We start from the raw sequence: 18,505 nt of genomic DNA, 5'->3' as shown, positions 1-18,505 counted from the left end.
TTAATGGTCTTCTGTTTATTTCAGGCGCCCAAAAAGAAGGGAGGAGGAGGAGGAGGAAAGAAGGGGAAAGTCAAAGCTTCCCCCATTGTAGACGGCATTCCACCAGAAGAAATGAACAAGGAACAGGTAGGAGAGCTGGTCTTGGGCTGTCCTCCCCAGCCTCATCTGTGATTCCAGGGTTTGTGTGGGTGTTTGAGTCTCCCAAAAGTCTAGTGTGGAAGACAAAGCTCTAAACTCATTTAAAAATGGAACCTTTTTCCAAAACTCAGGGTATTTCTGCTCGTGCATTGTGAAATACAATGTCCTCATTGTATTTCATGCCAGCGAGCCAGGAAATCTCTGCTATTCTTCTCTTGAACCTTACTTCCTCACCTTGTTTGATTCTACAGGTGGAGGAGCACATTTTGCGAATCAGAGAGGAGCTGGACAGGGAAAGAGAGGAACGCAACTACTTTCAGCTGGAGCGAGACAAGATCCACACGTTCTGGGACATCACCCGGAGGCAGCTGGAGGAGAAGAAGGCTGAGCTACGGAACAAGGACCGAGAAATGGAGGAGGCTGAGGAGAGGCATCAAGTGGAGATTAAAGTGAGAGATGGCCCAGACTGCTTGTGCTTGGCTCCTATGTATCAGGAGCACTACCTCCAGGGGGTGGGGGAGGAGCCCTCCTCAGGGTGAGACCATGGCTCTCCTTCCTGGGCCAGAGAGAGCACTGCCCCCTGGGAGTTTAAATGCAAAGAGAAATGTCAAGGAGGGTTATTTTTGGGGTGTAGCCCAAGTATCCTCTGGAAGGGATCTTAGAGAGAGAGAGACAGACAGAGACAGAGAGACACGGAGAGACACAAGAGACAGAGACAGAGAGGAGAGACAGACAGACAAAAGGAAAAGAGGAGAAAAGAGGATTGGAGAAGGGGGAGAGAGGAGAAGAAAGAACGAATGTGGTCTTTGAAGGAGAAGCTCTTTGGCCATTCTTGGTCTATCTTTCTATCTTTGTAGGGCATAGAGAGCCCATGGGCCTGTGTTTTTCTCTGCATTTTATTTTAGGTTTACAAACAGAAAGTAAAGCACTTGCTGTATGAGCACCAGAACAACCTGACGGAGATGAAAGCTGAGGGAACCGTGTCCTTAAAGCTGGCTCAGAAGGAGCACCGGACACAGGAGAATGAGATGCGTAAGAACATGCGTTGTCTCAAGGTGGAGCTCAAGGAGCAGGAGCTGGCCAATGAGGTGGTGATGAAAAACCTGCGCCTGGTACGTGCAAAGGCTGGGATGCTGGAACGAGGGGAAAGTGTGAGTGGGCTGGGGACAGCTCCGAAGCTCCCAGTCTCTTCTTCCTCCAAACACTCTTTCCTTTCAGAAAAGAATAACAGGATGTGGCCAATGTGGGGAAGGCCAGTGCACGAGACCTGGCTTCTGAGTTTCTGCTGATAGGCATTTGATAGCATTTTTCTTTTGAGATTGTGGGTGGAGAAAGAGGGGGATAGGAAGTGTTCCTGTTTCAGACCTTTCTTGTTTGTGAGATGAAGGGTGTGTGGCAGTGGTGGTCCCTCTGATGGGTCTCCGGCCCACTTGAGGAGATGCAGGATGTGGCCTTTGTTAGAAAGGGCATTTCCTGTGGAACTGGACAGCTCCTCAGGAGGACTCACAGAGTGTCCATCCTACTACATCCATAAGCACACTCGATAACATTTTAAATCGCTGCCACTGGTGATTCTGAAGCGACATAGTGTGTGCAGGGTCAGAGCTGTAGTCAGGAGACAGGTTCTAATTTTGCCAGTGATGATTTTTAGCAGTGAAATAATAGGCAAGTCACTGAAATTCTTCTTAGAGTTAAGAAGAGCCTCAGTGTCTTTATCTGAAGCACAAATAATAACAAAGATTGCCCTCCCCTACCTCACAGAGCTGTCATGAGGAAAGCAATTTAGACCCCTTCAAATGCAGTCTGTGGAAGTGATTCACTGCAGCCAGATAGAGTGGAGGAGTATGATAAGGTCACTTGACACAGCATGTCATTTTATCACCACAGTTCTTGATTCTCTTAAAAGCATCCTATGGCACGTTGATGTAGAGTGGATTTTAGAATCCAGATCATGGACCTGATGTGACTGCAATCATCGCTTTGTAAATGGAGTCACGGGTCACCATGGGGTTTTCCAGGCAGCACAGGTGCCCAGTTGGCCTGTGTGTACCCACCCTGCACTGAGCGTCGGTTTTTTAGTGCTCTCATAACACTGTCATTCTTCTTGACAGAAACATGATGAGGAGATTACTCGGATGAGAAATGACTTTGAGAGACAAGTCCGAGGTTTGTATATTTTTGTAGCTCTCTACTCCTGCTGGGCCAAACCGTCCCAGCTACCCCAACTTCCCGCCTGTCCCGGGGGCGCCAAGCTTGTCATGAGCCACAGGGTGGGTTACATCTATGGCTATAAAACAATATGGAGACCTTGGGAGAAGCCAGAGGCCTCTGCGTTTGTGGCTGCGAGGTCCTTTTCCAGAGGCCTCAGACAGACTCCATAGAAGGTCCTCCTGCCCTTGGCCCTTTGCTTAGCTCGCTGACAAGGCTCCTGACCCAGTTCTCTGGGTGTGTCTGCATGACATTCAGTGCCGCCCATCTTGGCAGGAGCAGAGGGCCATGGGCCTGGTGTTCTGGAGTCCAGAAGAACCTCATGAGGCCTGGGCCATTGACTCCAATGCAGGCTGCTAACCTGCTCTGTGCACTGTGTCCTTTCAGAGATCGAGTCCAAATATGATAAGAAAATGAAAATGCTGAGAGATGAGCTGGATCTTCGGAGGAAGACAGAAATCCATGAGGTTGAGGAGAGAAAGAATGGGCAGATCAACACACTGATGAAGAACCACGAGAAGGCCTTCAGCGACATCAAGAACTACTACAATGACATCACCCTGAACAATCTGGCCCTCATTAACTCTCTCAAGGTAAGCTGCCCCCAGTAGCCACGAGCCCTCCCTGCCTCTGGTGAGCCTCCTTTGCTCCTGCCGGGAAAGTTGCCTTCAGAGTTGCCAGTCCTGAGCCCGAACTGAGCGTCATGGATGGGGAACTGAGCCTCATGGGCGGGACGCTGAGCCTGTCTTTGAGGGGTGCTGGGTAGCCTGGCAGTGCCGGCTTAGGGGGCCTTCAAGCCCCCAGCTCTGCAGCTGTGAATAGAAATCCTGATGCTGGCGCCCCCACAGGGGAGGAGCCATGGCTACAAAGTGCTGCTTGTGCACATTGAGGGCTTGATTTCTGCAGGCCAGCCCAGATCGCTGCCTCCCCTCTGTGGTGGTATGTCCGAGGCCAATCTCGGAGCCCAGCCCGAGGTGGCCTTTGTTGCCACGTGTTCAATACCACCCTGCCATGCCAGGCTATCTCTAGGCTTCCCCGCACACATCAGGGTTGAGACACCCAGTCAGAGGAGCAGTGAGTTCCCTCAAAGGTGCAGGCTGATTGGAAACATTTCACCTGGAAACAGATGCTTCTTTCCTGCATCTGCCCTCCATGCCATTCTTTTCTCTTGTTATCTGCAGGAGCAAATGGAGGACATGAAAAACAAGGAAGACCATTTAGAAAAAGAGATGGCGGAAGTGATGCTCCAGAATAAGAGGCTGGCGGAGCCACTGCAGAAGGCCCGAGAGGAGCTGATGGACCTCCACAAGAAACTAGTCAACTATGAGAAGGACCGACAGGCCCTGGCTGTGAGTGTCCTTCCAGGCTCGGAGTCCGGGGACCCCCCGTGATCCTAGGAGGTTCCCCAGAAAAGTGACCAGGAACCGGGCTGAGCCTAGGGCATGGCCCCCACGTGGGCTCCTCAAAGCTTGTGGATGAAGAGGAGGAGGGAAGCTGGGGATCCCCGGGCGCCCTTGAGGGGCCAGGAAGGAAGTCTGGGCATTATCTCAGGGACTTGAGGGGAAAAGCACTCCTGCCCTTCTCTGGCAGAGCTGCCTCGCCAGAGCTTCAGCTGCCCCAGCTTTGAGCCTTGATGCCAAGGGCCTGCTCTGCCCCTTCTCTTCTCCCAGAATACAAAAGCTCGCCTGAAAATCACCGAGAAAGAATTAAAAGACTTGCAGTGGGAGCATGAAGTGTTAGAGCAGCGGTTCATCAAGGTGAGAGAGTGTGGGTATGGGATGGTACGTGTGTCCTCAGGGACAGGGGAGGACCACAAGAGGGAGATCCAGAAGAGAAGAGGCCCAGGGGAGGACCAGAAGAGGGAGGCCTACAAAAGGGAAGACCAAGGGAGGATTGCAAGAGGGAAACCCAAAAGAGGGAGGCCCAGGGAGGGACTAGAAGAGGGAGGCACAACCTCTGGGTGGACTCAGCCTCAGCCTCACGGCTGTCAGGTAGCTGCCCTTTGTGTCTCCTCCCTCCCCATGCATCCATGGTTGTCTGGTCATGAATTAACCTCATGGGGGCTCTCCCTTGACCCATGCTAAGATGCTAAGTGGCTCTTACATTCCCTGAATGTGGCCTGGGTGGGGCTTGATGTGGGGCACTAGGCAGGAGCCATCAGGCCTCAGTCTCTCCATTTGTGGACCTGTTCCTCTGTAGATGCGCCCAATATTCAGAGATAGTTTCTTTCTCTCTCTCTCTGTATATATATATATGTGATGTTCTCTATAGAGTTCTCTATATTATATATATATATATATATATATATATATATATATATATATATATATATATGAGAAACTGTGGAGGGCCCTGAAAGTCCAAAGTATGCAGCAAATACTTGTGGTAGATGTTGTTGCTCAGTTGCTTAAATTGTGTCCAACTCTTTCTGATCTATTTGGGGTTTTTTTGGCAGAGATACAGGAGTGGTTTGTTATTCCCGTTTCCAGTCCATTTTACAGAGGAGGAAACTGGGGTAAACAGGGTGAAGTGACTGGCCCAGAGTCACTCAGCTAGGAAGTATCTGAGGCCAGATTTGAACTCCTAATTCCAGGCCCCATACTGTATATACTATGGCACCTCTGAGCTGCCCCATGGTTGAAATGATGTTCTGGTTCTGATGTTAGCTGGGAAATAAGGTATGGGACTGTCCACTGACTAGTCCAAAACATATCTAAACAGTGGTGAAGACTCCACGTCTTCTCTGAGATAGGGCCTAGGCCCCCATTCCCCTTTGCCACTTGTCTTTTCAGTGTGGTTCTGTTGGTTTTCACCATCTTGTTCTTTTCACAATGTCCATGTGAAAGAGAAGGACTTCCTGCTGATTCTCTGTGTTAGAAACTACTATATATATATCCTACCTCAAAGGCAGTTGGGTGTCATTGGCAACTAAACACTGGGATGAAATCTAAGATTTGGTTAGCATGTTTACAATTAGAAACTATGAGTCATCTGGTTTGCTATAGTCATCACCCATTATCATTAGAGAGGTGACAAAAATATATGTCATTCTCTCTCCATCAAATCATTTTGTGAGTCTTGTTAATGAAATTTCCTTGAGAAATGACTTGGTTTCTCCCCATGTCCCTTTCTCCTGAGCCAGGTTCAAGAAGAACGAGATGATTTATATTCCAAATTTAGCAAGGCCATCCTAGAAGTGCAGCAGAAAACAGGCTTTAAGAATTTGCTCCTGGAACGCAAGCTGATGACCCTCTCAAATGTGATGGAGAGGAAGGAGGTGCAGATGAACGAGATCCTTTCTGCCTCCAACCTTGACCCTGAAGCCCTTGCGGTGGTCTCCCGAAAGCTGGAGGTACAGGCTCTTCAGAAGGGTTTCTTGTTAATATAGCAGGACACGGGTTCGATCATTGTGCTTTCCCCTAAGATTGGGGAATTTAGGCAATCTAATAGCAATTCCCGTGGCCCTGTTTTTGAGGGCTCTAACTCAGTCCTGCTCTAGGTATTGTTTTCCTGATCGTATCCATGGGAACTTCTTAACCAACTGTGCCTTTTTGACAGTTAGAAAAGAAGGTCTTAAAAGTCTCTTTGATGATCTGCTTTTTTCTTGGCTCCACCATGGACAGGCACCAGGTCTTGGTACATAACTAGTGCCTGGAGAAGAGAGCTGTCAACTGGCTTTCTGTTAGGTTCAGTGCCCCATCTGTGCCATATTGGCGTGGTGAGCTGATCACACAACTAGCCACATAGTGAGACAGCAAATGACATGACTCAGATAGGAGTCTAAGGAAACCCAGTGTCCGGCTTGCTGCTGAGCAGGCTCATGGCACTGTGGGAAAAATCGAGGTGGGCAGCAAGCTGACAGCTTAGCAACAGCTGCCACAATCCATGTAGGGCATTCATTACAGGGTTTGGTCTTGAGTTTCGAGTTGCTTATCCCAGAGGTAGATCCAGAACGAGAAGCAGAAGAGTAGTGACTTTCCCTGCACGTCTTCCCACACTTGACACTTTGAATTTGTATTGCTTCCCATGAATACAGAAGAAGCCTTTACTCCTTTGTGGAGGTGCTTTTCTGTCATCATAACCCTTAGAGTTTCCATTTTAGGGTCACTCCTTGATGTAAAATTAACTTGCATGTGTTTGTTTAACTTTAGTATTCTGTGGGTTTGCTGCTGTGAAAAATGCCCTCAATTTCCTCTGTGGTTACCTACAAGTGGGCAGGATATCTGCCGTCTTCCTGTACTCATGTACTTTCCACTAGCCTTGCCCTTGAACCTTTGAAGCTTCCAAAAGTGATGAAGGCAGAGGAAGACTCAGCATATTGATCATTATTCTATGGGTCTCATTTGCTGGTCTCTCTCTGCCTCTTCACAAGCTTTACCAACTGTGCATAAGGCTAAACAACGTTTGCATTGGGTTAGCTGAGTAACATGCAGGACAAGAGGAGAACTTTCCCCTCTGGAGGACATGTTCTGGCTCCTTTCCATGTTTAGAAAGCAGAATGGAGCTGGTTCTGATGGGAACTTAGAGGCCCTGTGTAGAGCAAAACTATTTGTTTCCTTTGGAATCGATATAAAACATATCTGACTAAATAGATTCTAATGTTTGATCCTAATCCATTTATTGATAAAGATAGCCCTGTGTGATGAAAATCTGAATGGAGGCAGAAAAGGGCAATGTACCTCTATTGAAACTCTACTCAGAAAACCTGGAATATACTAAGTAACAGAGGAAGGAGGAACCTCAAGGGATTAATTGATTATTCCTCACCCTCCAGGGATTAGGTTGGTGCTTTATTATCATTTGAGAGAAGAACCATTTTGAAATGATTTGTCTAAACTCTATTATTCAATTCAATGCCTTGAACCTAGAACAGTTCTGCACTTTCCATTTTCAGGACTCCTTTCCTGGCCCATGCTACTCTCAAAGTGAAGAGAGCTGGTGGACTAATTAGCTAAAGGAAGCTATCAGAAATAGCATTAGACCAACAAGTGTTGGTATGTAGAGCACATTTACATTTCTGTCTCAGAGAGGAATACAAGCAAGAGGCAAGTGCTGTTCTTGCTAGGACAAGAAAGACACCACCCCCTCCTCTTTATTCTGAAACCAATAAACTCAGTCACAGCAGCTGTGGGCCAGAGGACAGAGGCTTCCTAGGCATTGCCCGCTGTTCTTGATTGCCCATCCATGTCCAAAGCTCTCTTTTTAGTGTATATTTGGGGCTTAGCAGCTCTCCGCTTGTCTCAAGTCTCATCGTGGACTTCTTTGATTTCTCTCTTCAGGATGTCCTGGATTCTAAAAACAGCACTATCAAGGACCTGCAGTATGAGCTCGCCCGTGTTTGCAAGGTGAGATAGTGACTGGTAAGGGCCTTGGGCAAACAGGAGGGAAGGGACTTGAGTGCTGACTGGCTATAAAGCATTTGGACCTTCTCAGCTGGTACCTTCCCATACTTCCTTCTTAGTCTTACCCAGAATTAGGACTGAGAGCCCTGGTGCCCATGGAGGGCATGCTTACAGGGTCTTTGCACACTTCCCATGCCACTTTTTGTGTAGGTACTCTGACTTCAGACTATAGGTCTTGTCATTTAATAATACCTGGATGACTCCAGGCAAGTCACATGGCCCATGGGGAAGCATTCTCCTTGTCTAGATCCATCACTTCCCTTTCACTTTCACATGACCTTCCCTTTCAGGGAGATGTGTATCATATCTGCTAAAACTCTATGGTCTCCATGTACTTATGGGATGGTCACTTGCTCTCCTTGAGAGGGGGGGACCAGTTCTTCTGGAGTCTCATTTGTGGCCAGTGGCCCTCTAGAGGCCCTTTTGCCAAAAGAGATTTACCAGAAATGGACGATTTTTAATTTTTTGGATTGTAGTAAGTGTCATTTATCTATTAATCTTTATTTCCAAGTTTTGTCTAGTTGCCTCATGCACAGAGATATCAGTAAATAATGATTTAAAATAATCATTTTTATAGGGTTCTGTGTCATTTTCCTTCTGACTAATCAGCTCCCATGAGAGATTCTTCATCTCATCCACATCATTGATTTGGGCTTCTTTGGTGCCTACCTTAATTAAGTTTCTGGATTTTCTTTTACTTCTACTGCCTCAGTCAGGATGTCCTGGCTTATGGTCATGTCTCTAGGGGACCTTTATCCTTTGGTTTTTCTTTTGGAAATGTGCTCTTTAAACCTTATCACCTTTGATTCTCTTCCTGGTCACTTCGGGCCTTAAGCTCTCTCTTCAGGTCATATCCAAATTTGGGGTCTTCTTCCATATCACACTTTAGGAATTGCTCTAGACTTAAAATAATTGGATACAGCTGCTCCAGATGCTTTTAACCACTGTTAGTTGGTCCACCGTTTTTTCTAACTCTGTTCTTTAGCAGTCAGTGACTTAAGCCCTGGAAATACCAGGCTCAGGGGGTTGCCTCCTTGCAGCTATGATGGGAGAGTAGCCTACAGAAGTAATTTAGCTCAGATTAAATGCTTAATTCTCTTGGAGCGATGGTGACAGAGGGAGCTTCCCTCTTCTGGGGTTTGTATGACACCCAATGAAACAACAAATTATAGAAACAATTGATAATTTCATCCAAGAGAATGACAATAATGAGAGAATATACTGAAACTTATGAGATGCAGCCAAATAGTTCTTAGAGGAAATTTTATATCTTTAGATGCTTACATTAATGAGATTAGAGAAAGAGAAGATCAATGATTTGGACATGCAACTAAAAAGGCTAGGAAAAAAGAACAAATTAAAAGCCCCCAATTAAATACCAAATTAGAAATTCTGAAAGTCAAAGAGATTGATAAAACTGAAAGTAAGAAAACTATTGAATTAATAAATGAAACTAAGAGTTGGTTTTATGAAAAGACTAACAACATAGATAAGTCTGAACCAAATTTGATTAAAAAAAGAAAAGAAAACCAACTTACTAGTATCAAAAATGAAAAAGATGAATATGGCACCAATGAAGAGGAAATTAAAGCAATAATTAAGAGCTATTTTCCCCAACTGTATGCCAATAAATCTGATAATTAAATGAAATTAATTCCAGTACCATATAAATTATTTGGAAAAATAGGTAAAAGAGGAGTCCTGCCAAATTATTTTTATAACCCAGGTAAGGTGCTGATACCTAAACCAGGAAGGGCCAAAACAGAGAAAGAAAATTGTAGACCAATTTCTCTCATGAATATTGGTGCAAAAATCTTAAATAAAATCTTAACAAAGAGATTACAGCAACTTATTACTAGGATAATACATTATGACCAAGTGGGATTTATACCAGGAATGCAGAGCTGGTTCAATATCAGGAAAACTATTGGCATAATTGATTATATCAATAACTAAACTAACAAATCATATGATTATATTAATAGATGCAGAAAAAGCATTTGACAAAATAACATCCATTCCTATTAAAAAGACTAGAGAGCATAGGAGTAATTGGCATTTCCTTTAAAATGATAAGTAGCTTCTGTCTAATGGGTATAAATTAGAAGCATTCCCAGTAAGATCAGGGGCGAAACAAAATTGTCTCCTATCATCATTACTGTTTAAAATTGTGCTAGACATGATAGTTTTAGTAATAAGAAAAAAAAAAAGAAATTAAAAGAATTAGAGTAAGTAATGAGGAAACAAAATGATCACTCTTTGCAGATATGATGATATACTTAGAGAATCCTAGAGAGTCAATTAATAAGCCCACATAAATCATCAGCATTTCTAAATATTGTATGACACCCACTGGGTATGACCTTGTCATGATGTTTAAAGGACTCTTGTGGGGTTAAAATGGGCACCAGCATCCGAGTGCAGCATGAGAAGTCTTTGCTCAGGCATTAGTCCCCCAGAGTTAGAAAGTCTTGGTTTAAAAGCGTGTGATGGAGAGTGTGTCTGATGTGTGAGGACCATCCTGGATCAATCAGAGAGGCCCATGACCTTTGTACCTTTGGGAGGGCTTGCAGTCTGAACTGATGAAGGCAGTTAACCACATCGATGGAATCTTAGGCCCTAGACATGAAGTCGAAGTGCCCCATGCCAGCCTTTTCCCCTGCCATAATTGGGGCTGCACTTGCTGGCTCATTCCCTGCCAGATCCCTCTCATGCCCGCCTTGGTTTTGCCAGTTCTGTGCTCACATTGCTTCTGTATCTATGGCTCCATCTCAGCCTTCTTTCTTTGCCCCCATTCTAACCTCTTTGCCCACCATAGCACTACCAGCCACGGTCTTTATTCTCCCAAACCCTTTTCTCAGCCCCTAATGTTTCCCTGACCCTTTCTTTGTCTTTGTGCATATGCACTTGATTATCAAACTGTGTCACTTTGGGTAGGTAAGGGCCAGTGGGTCTAGCTTGGTCCCTGGAAGCTCCCACTCTATCTTGACCTTGAGGTCTCATTCCTTAAGGCCACATTGTACATAAATCCAAAGGGAAACTTGGGGGGAAATCTGGAACAATCATGTTCTAATGAAGCTGGAGAGCCACTGCTCCTCCTTAGTTCCTCCATTTTGGCCACGTCATCCTTCACTTTCTCCATGCCCCAAGTACCCCTAAGACCTGGGGGAAAATAAGATAAACATCTACATGAGATTTTTTGACAATCTGATAAAAAGTGCAGTAGAGAGAAGGTTGGAATACTGACCAGGGTTTGGGATTACCTGGATTTCAATAATCCAACCTTCCTGTCACATGAGCATTGACAAATGAACATTAGCTCTGTTGCGTTTGAGAGCACGCCATCCCTGGTTGAAACAGAAATGTCAGAAATGCCAGTTGACAACAACTATATGAACAAATATTCCAAGTCACTCATAATAAGAGAGATGTCAGTGGAAACAGTTCAGAGATGTCTCCTCTTCCCCAGAGGTGACAAAAGCTGGAAATAGGCACATTGTAGGGACTGTGGGGAGATGGAAACAATACTCAGGACCGGTGGCACTGTGAATTGGGCCTCCATTCCAGAAAATGATTTTAAAATGGCCCTGAACCACACACACCACTGCTGGGAAAAGACCTCAAGGGGGATTAGAGATGGAAAGGCCAATACATACAAAAGTCTTGATAGGAGCACATTGGGAGTAAGTGATTTGGAAAGGCCAATACATACAAAAGTCTTGACAGCAGCACATTGGGAGTAAGTGATTTGGAAAGGCCAATACATACAAAAGTCTTGACAGCAGCACATTGGGAGTAAGTGATTTGCCCAAGGACACACAGCTAGTGTGTGTGTGTGTGAAGTGTCTGAGGCTGGATTGAACTCAGGTCCTCCTGATCCCAGCCTGTCATTCAGCTGTCTCAGCACATCCTAGAGTAGCAAAAAATTGGGGCAAAAGTGAGTATCCGAGGAATAAATTGTGGTGATTGAATATAATGGAATATTAGTGCAACAGATGGAGTCTGCTTTGCTTGGCTAAGTATCTTTGAAACAAGGGTTTTTCTTTTTTTTCTTTAAATGGGTGTGGGGGTGAGAGGATGAGAAAGTACATCTTTGTCAAATGAAAATTAATATTGAAGCAGAAGCATCTGGAGAATTCAGAGAAACTTGGAAAGGTTTGTCTGAACTGTTGTAAAGTGAAGTTAGAACGGCTTGTGTGATATCCTTAATAACGTAAAGAAAACAGTAAAAAAGGAAAAAGGTTTTTGCAAATTAAAAAAAAGGAGTTCCTAGCTGCTCAGTGCAGTCCCTGACAGTAACTCTGTCCCTGGCCTGGGAGACAGAGGGGCAGGAGATGGCGGGAGCTCGGCACAAGAGCTGCTTCTTCAGGCTGGGCCCGGTACCCGGGGGACCCGAGGGAGGGTTCTTTTAGGTTGGGATGGAGGAGCCATTGAGAGCAGAGAGTAATGTTTAAACAGAGAGGAATGACGGGTTGGTGCCGGCCTCCCCGGGCCATTCTGGGCCTTCTGCTGACCTCCTCCTCTGCCTTTCCTTCCCTGTAGGCACACAATGACTTGCTGAGAACCTATGAAGCCAAGCTCACAGCCTTTGGGATCCCCCTGGACAACATGGGGTTCAGACCTCTGGAGACCTCGGTTATAGGACAGACCCTGGGGCATGGCCCCGCCGGGCTGGTCTCCATGCCAACGTAACCTGGACGGAGCACGGCCTGCCCTCCCCTCCCCCCCTCCACCACAGACCCAGGGGCTGAGGCCTGGCAACACCTCCAGAGACGATGGCGTTAGAGCACACCCCTTTCATAAACTTAAGGTCGGTTATTTTTCTAAAACTGTGTCCTCAGCAGATGAAAAGTTTTTAACTTGTCTCTGTCTGCCTTGTTCTGTCTCAAGGCTGCATTAAAGTGGGCCTGGGTATGGGAGTGAAACCATGCTGCGTGTTCTTGTGCCTGCCCCTGCCCCAGGGTCTGCCCCCTCAGACTCACCTCAGACCCCCCCAGTGCCAGGAGAGCCTGGCCGGCCTGCCGCCCCCCTTCTCTGTGACTGTGCCCCAACCCCAGGATCCTGGCCCTCCACAGCCCCCATCTGCCCACGGCGGGCCCGTCTTCAGGGGCACTGTGGGCAGTTTTCGGCTCCCTGGGGAGGCAGTGAAGGAACAAGCGGCCCCTGCCGAGAGAGCAGCACAGAATTTATTGATATGTTGGGTCGCCCGCTCTCAGCGGCTCGTTGGCAGGGAGGCGGACGGCTTCGGACAGAGCTGGGCCTCCCCGGCTCACTCTGGTGCTTGGCTGTCTAGCTTCCTCTGTAGGTGGTGTAGGAGAATGGACTCAGCAGCAGGGGCACGTGGAGCTTGTGGGCCTCGTTTGTGATGGTGAAAACAACCTGAGAGACAGAAGCAGTGGGCGGGCGGGACTCAGGCAGGTGAGTGAGCCCAGGCCCCCAGAGGGCAGATCCTGAGAGATCGCAGCCCCCCCAGGGAGCAGGAAGCTCCCTCCGGAAAGCTCCGGACATGGAGAACCCTTCTCACGAGGAGGGAGGATTTTGATGGGCTCTGGGTAATCAGGAGCGGGCCCTAGACAGCTGGAGGCAGGCCAGGGGGCAGTCTGGGCTCTGCCCTGCATAGGGGAGTAAGAGGTAGAGCAACCCCCAGAAGACTAGGGCGTGGAGAATCAGGTTATCTCCATGGGGGGAGGGAGGGGGCACCCCGCCTAACTGTAGCTCAGCGTCCCGGCCTCTGCCTTTCTTCTGGGAGTTCAGAGGCAGACAGGCTTTTAAATGCCCCTCTGGCAGATTTTTTCCTTTTTCCAGTCTGCCAAGGGAAAGTAAGGCAGGCTTCCAGTCCATGAGGTACTTTTGGACAAGGGTCACTGGGGGCAGGAAAGTCTGGAGAGCTCCAGGGGTTTTTAGAGTCATGCAGGGGATGCTGTGAGGCCTGGAGTCAGGGAAATGAATTCTAGACTAACCAGCAGATCCCCGGGCAAGTCCCTGCCTCAGTTCCTTCATCTGTAAAATGGGTATGATAAGAGCCCCTAGCTGCTGGGGTGATCATGAGGATAAGGTGAGATTTAAGGGCCGCATGAGTGACAGCAACTCCACAATTGCAGGACCGAGCTTGGCGCCCACCAGCAACTCCCCCCCAGCCCGACCCCTGCTCCTTTCACCTTCCCCATCAGCCCTTACCTCCACATAGGGGTAGAAGCTGGTTTGCCCCATCTTTTTCCAATAACCTTCCGTGTCAAAGAAGAGCTTGTAGGTGCCGGCCGTCATTTGTTCAGGAGTCAGAAGCCCAGGGCAGCGGCCATCAGCATTGGTGTAACTAGGGAAGGGAGAGCAGGAGGGCTCAGAAAAGGCAGGGGCTCCCGCCGGGCTCAGGCCGAGGCTCTCCCCCTCCAGCAGGGACCCTGGGGAGGGGCCCTGAGGGCAGTGGGCAGAGACCAGCCTCCCGGCCCCAGGGGGAGGGGGGAAGCTGTCTGAAGTGGCACACACTGTCACACCTCCCCTGGCACCCCAAGCAGCAGCGTTAGCCACACCAACCCCCCAGAAACGGTCATGGATGCTTCAGCCCTTAATGGTTGACACCTGACCCAAAAAATAATTTTTTATAAAGTTGAAACCAGATCAAAGCATTCCCCAAAATGGTGAAGTTAGACTCTCTTTTTGAAACCAGAGAGTCAGAATTCAGTTGAGTCTCTGTCCCTCCCCCCTTAGCCAAGGACGCTTCCCTCTCTGTCCTGATCACGCTGGGCAGGGCAAGGGGCCGGGCCTGTGGAGGCCCTGCTGGAGCCTTGTGCCAGCCATGCCCCTGGTCCCTCAGAAATGACCACTAGAGGGAGACAGCTCACAGATGAATAAAAGCCCAGAGCACCCACGTTAGCTCCGGCCCTGTCCTGTGACCATGGGGCCTGAGCAATGGTGAGGGCAGGGATGCACCGGGAATGCTGGGTCCTCCTTCAGTGACAGGAGTCCTGAAGGGGGGCTTGGGCCCCTGAGCTCCCTTCCCAGCTCTCTAGCCAAGCTTCCAGTTGTCCCAAGCCCACGTTGCTGCCCCTCAGGCTCTGAAATGGGCTCAGAAAACAGCAGTGCCCCCGAGACCCAAGCTCTCAGCCCCCCACCCCGGGAGATCCCCACCTGGGGGCTCATACAGAAAAAAGCCAGGGAGGAGCATGGTCACCTCCTGCCCCCGGCACAGTTTCCTTTCTCTCCTGTCCCCCTCCTCACACGGGGCAGGTCCCGCTCGCCCCCTCACCTTTTCCTCAGCTCGGTCCAGTGCTGATTCCCCTCTCCAAGCCTGAAGAGGCGCAGGCAGAGACCCTGGGCCGGAAGGCCCGAGGCAGTGTCCAGTACATGTGTGGTCAGGGGGCTGCTCTTCACCTCCATGGTTTGGCTCTGTGTGGGGATCAGGGGATGTAGGGAGCAGCCGGGAATGACCGCACTTCCTGCTCCACCCCCAGCCTGCTTGTCCTGTGCAGGGTGTTTGCTGAGAAGGGCCGGGGCTGCACCATTGCCATGATTAGGCATCTCTTTACAGGGCAAACAAGTGCCTCCCCCCACTCCCGGCTTTGTGCACCACCACCCCCAGGGCCATAGAAAACATGACACAGTGAGAGTGTTTGCTAAACTCTGGCTAGAAGGGGAGAGAGCCGCCTCCTGAGCTCAGAGCCAGGCAGGAGATGGAGCCAGGAGAGATTGGAAACCCACCTCTGCCTTTGGCTGTCTCCGGGACCCTGGCCAGCCACTTCACCTTTAATCCTCAGTATCCCCTCTGTAAAATGGGGATAATAGCACCTGCCTCACAGGGCTGTTGGGAGGAGCAAATGAGGTGATGTCCAGAAAGCATTCGTAGACTTTAAAGTGCTCTGAAAAGGGCTTGGGCCCCTGAGTTCCCTTCCTGGGCTCACACGGGAGGCGCCTTCTCTGAGAACTGCGTGCCCTGGGCTGTGGGCGGACTTTGAGGTTTTATGGAGCTGGTTTATGCTCCTGGAGGAGAAGCAGAGCCCAGGAGGGGTGGCTGTCTTAGGTGACAGGTTTACAAGGAGCTACAGAAAGAGGCCCCCCGGCCAGGGGCTGGACTAGCCTAGCCCAGGCGGGAGCCTTCCTCCAGCCCCTTGCCCGTGCCAACCCCCAGGCTACCTGGGAATCTCCTCTGGTCCTGGGAGTCCCCCTTACCTCTCTGGAGTGGAGATGTTGCTGGACCAGGAGCAGCCGGCGAGTACTCATGGGACAGCCTATCTATAGGAAGCTAGGGGGGGGGGAGGATCCCTAGGGTTCTGTCTGGATCCAGCCTGGCTCTGAATCACCCGGGCTCAGAGAGTTCAACTTGGAGGTGGTGCCCCAGCAGCCTGAGGGCCAGAGGCCAGAGGTCATCTCTCCTGAACCTTGGCTCTCAGAGAGGAGAAGGGGGAGGAAAAGCCTTGACTGGGCTGGGCTTCCCACACGTGGGAGATTAAAGCATTTCCTCCCCCTTGTGCCATATAAGAGGGAACCCTGCCCTAAGCAGCTAAGGCCCCTGAGTTATTCCTGACAGGCAGCTCCCCCTGAGTCCAAGTCCCTCTCTCCCTTCCCTCCAGCCCAGTCCCTGACATCCTGGCAGCAAGAACCCCTGTTCTACCCACCCAGGTGTAGATTGCCCTGATGGGGCCCAGTGCAGAGGGAGGCAGAAGCTTGCAGTGCCCTTGGCCCAGCGGAAGAAAACCTCTCCAGGGGGAGGCCCCAGGTCAACAGGAGCTGGCTCCTCCCCAGCTTAGGGCCTGTGGAGGCCAGGGGAGGGATGTGGCCCAGCCAGTCAGATACGGGCTGAGTCAGGCGGGGAGGAGGCTGGGAGAGGAGCCAGGTTGGAGGCCCAGCCCATCCCGGCTGCCTCCTCCCCTGCCCCTTCTCTTGGGGACTTCTCCTTCAGCTGGTAGTTCTGAGGGGCCCTCTGATAGCCCCTACAGGCACCCTCTTCCTGCTCCAGGTCTTGTGTGCGGTTGGTGGTGAGTGGTTGGTGGAGGCTGGAGATTCTGAGGAAAAAGGAGAGAATGAGGGACAAACAATGAGAAGATAGCCCAGAGGGGCATCTGGGAGAAGGGAAGCTTTGGAGAGAATAACAAAGTCGAGAGAGGGGACCCAGAGCCATTGACTCTTGGCTGATAGCTTAGACTGGCTGGGGACCCAATCATTGGAAAGAGGAAGGGCTTTCCCCAAAATGGTCTCAGATATGAAGGGAACCATTTAGAAATCAGAACTGGCCAGAACAATAGTTCCCATAGACAATGTCCGTTTTTCCCACCTGTTTCCTCTTCCCCAAAGAGGAAGGTATCTTTTGATCTACTCCAGTTGGTCTGAAATTATGTGTCCCATGGGATATCCTCTAGGGCCTTTCTGGGTCTCCCTTTTCCATGTCTCTCAGTGATAGCGTGCCTCAGTTTAAAATCATGGCGAGGAAGGAGCATCCCCGATAACAGCACCAATACTGTATCTTCGTCCGTTGCCCCAAGTTATCATTTTCAAATTTCCTGCTATAGACTGAGAACACTTTGGCCTTTTCCTCTCTGTCCCCGTCTGTCTCTGTCTCTCTCTCTCTGCCTACTGGCAGATACCCAAAGGCCAGTACATGTCACAAATGAAGACTGTACTTCAAAACCCAGCAATAATTGATAAAAAGAGACAATATAATGGTTTCCCTTTTCTCCAACCTTCTACCCTCCAATTAAGTGAGTGCCCCTGGCTCAGAATTATAATTCAATTACACCTTGAATTGCCCTGAGTTGTAAATGTTCGCTGTGCCTGCGAGGGAGAGGTATTGGAAGGTCCATCTGAGGTTTGGATTTTCCAGCAGATGCCTCATTTTGGAGTTTCTGGTGTGAAATCATGATCATCCTATGAACGTGGTGAGAAGAAAGTGAACAAAGACAAGGTAATTGTTTGGCATGGGGTTGGGTGGGAGACAGAGATGTTTGCTCTTGAGTCCTACTTAATATTTTTCTTAATATTTAATCAGCAACCATGAAGCTGAATTTATCCGGAGTAGTTCTTCCCATGGAGAGAGAGACAGAGAGAGAGACAGAGAGAGAGAGACAGAGAACCTCATTACCTTTGGTGATTAAAGGTGTCAAATTCTGGCTTGTATAAACCTGTGGTAGTGGTTTACTAATAGTTCATTTTTATATAGCACTTTTCTTACAAGATGAGGTGGAACCAGCCTCAGAGACTTTCTTACAGTTACGTAGGATTTCTTACCATGGATTCCTTACCGTGGACATGATACTGGTTGGTAGAGATCTTACCAAATTCCTTTTTCCATGAACGGGTCTTAGAATTTGGGCTAGAGTTCTCCTAAAGGGGAAAGAGGATCTGAAAGATTTAATAGAATAATAAAACTTTTCCTGGAAATTATACATATTCACTCACAAGCTAAATATAGGCTTGATCACATTCAAATTAACTGTCCGTGGTTCTCTAGTGTCCGAGTTAGTCTGTTGTAGGCTTTGCATATTTTTGTGTATCTGTTCTCTATTCAGAATGTCCAGCATAGACTCTGACCACTTTTTCCAGATTAATGTCTAGCCAGTTGTCTTATAAAATTTCATTTCCAGTAGAATGTAAGCTCTTTGAGGGCAAGGAATGATTTGATTTGTTTTTAAAGTCCTTGTATCTCTCATTCCCAGAACAGTGCCTTGAACATGTATTTAATAAATGCTTATTGAATTAAAATGATTTGAGTTTTATCCTTCTGTACCTGAAAAACCACAAGTTAGCTTAGGGTAACAATAGTGAGTTAT

General features: G+C 48.5%; 2 protein-coding genes across 12 annotated transcripts in view; one reads left to right on the top strand and one right to left on the bottom strand.

The window, feature by feature from the left end:
* Nucleotides 1–17,856, top strand: part of DRC4 (dynein regulatory complex subunit 4) — a 29,001-nt gene extending 11,145 nt beyond the window's left edge. For 4 of the 9 annotated variants that reach the window (XM_074286137.1, XM_074286130.1, XM_074286136.1 and 1 more), the window contains 13 exons: nucleotides 25–126; nucleotides 390–587; nucleotides 1,044–1,250; nucleotides 2,250–2,304; nucleotides 2,734–2,939; nucleotides 3,528–3,695; nucleotides 4,017–4,103; nucleotides 5,489–5,698; nucleotides 7,626–7,691; nucleotides 12,291–12,558; nucleotides 13,042–13,166; nucleotides 17,563–17,640; nucleotides 17,725–17,856. In XM_074286137.1, coding sequence (XP_074142238.1) covers nucleotides 112–126; nucleotides 390–587; nucleotides 1,044–1,250; nucleotides 2,250–2,304; nucleotides 2,734–2,939; nucleotides 3,528–3,695; nucleotides 4,017–4,103; nucleotides 5,489–5,698; nucleotides 7,626–7,691; nucleotides 12,291–12,440 — 1,362 coding nt within the window. In that variant the 5' untranslated portion in view covers nucleotides 25–111 and the 3' untranslated portion in view covers nucleotides 12,441–12,558; nucleotides 13,042–13,166; nucleotides 17,563–17,640; nucleotides 17,725–17,856. Of the gene's footprint in view, nucleotides 1–24; nucleotides 127–389; nucleotides 588–1,043; nucleotides 1,251–2,249; nucleotides 2,305–2,733; nucleotides 2,940–3,527; nucleotides 3,696–4,016; nucleotides 4,104–5,488; nucleotides 5,699–7,625; nucleotides 7,692–12,290; nucleotides 13,167–17,559; nucleotides 17,641–17,724 lie in introns of all 9 variants that reach the window. The other 5 variants (XM_074286138.1, XM_074286133.1, XM_074286132.1 and 2 more) reach the window with 4 other exon arrangements.
* Nucleotides 12,913–16,508, bottom strand: LOC141554346 (5-hydroxyisourate hydrolase-like). Of its 3 annotated transcripts, none has more exons than XM_074286139.1 (5): nucleotides 16,358–16,472; nucleotides 15,912–16,084; nucleotides 14,992–15,131; nucleotides 13,926–14,061; nucleotides 12,913–13,127 (listed from the first exon to the last, which is right to left on the bottom strand). In XM_074286139.1, exons 2-5 carry the CDS (start codon nucleotides 15,960–15,962, stop codon nucleotides 13,038–13,040), a joined length of 417 nt encoding a protein of 138 aa, XP_074142240.1. In that variant the 5' UTR covers nucleotides 15,963–16,084; nucleotides 16,358–16,472; the 3' UTR covers nucleotides 12,913–13,037. The 3 variants fall into 3 exon arrangements, with proteins under 3 accessions (XP_074142240.1, XP_074142242.1, XP_074142241.1); XM_074286141.1 differs by lacking the exon at nucleotides 15,912–16,084 and adding an exon at nucleotides 15,444–15,543 and having other exon boundaries at nucleotides 16,358–16,466; XM_074286140.1 differs by lacking the exon at nucleotides 15,912–16,084 and having other exon boundaries at nucleotides 16,358–16,508.
* Nucleotides 17,857–18,505: the final 649 nt, after the last annotated feature.

Source organism: Sminthopsis crassicaudata, chromosome 2 (assembly GCF_048593235.1).
Source record: "Sminthopsis crassicaudata isolate SCR6 chromosome 2, ASM4859323v1, whole genome shotgun sequence".
Classification (NCBI taxonomy): Eukaryota; Metazoa; Chordata; class Mammalia; order Dasyuromorphia; family Dasyuridae; genus Sminthopsis; species Sminthopsis crassicaudata.
This window is presented reverse-complemented; position numbering and strand designations above follow the sequence as displayed.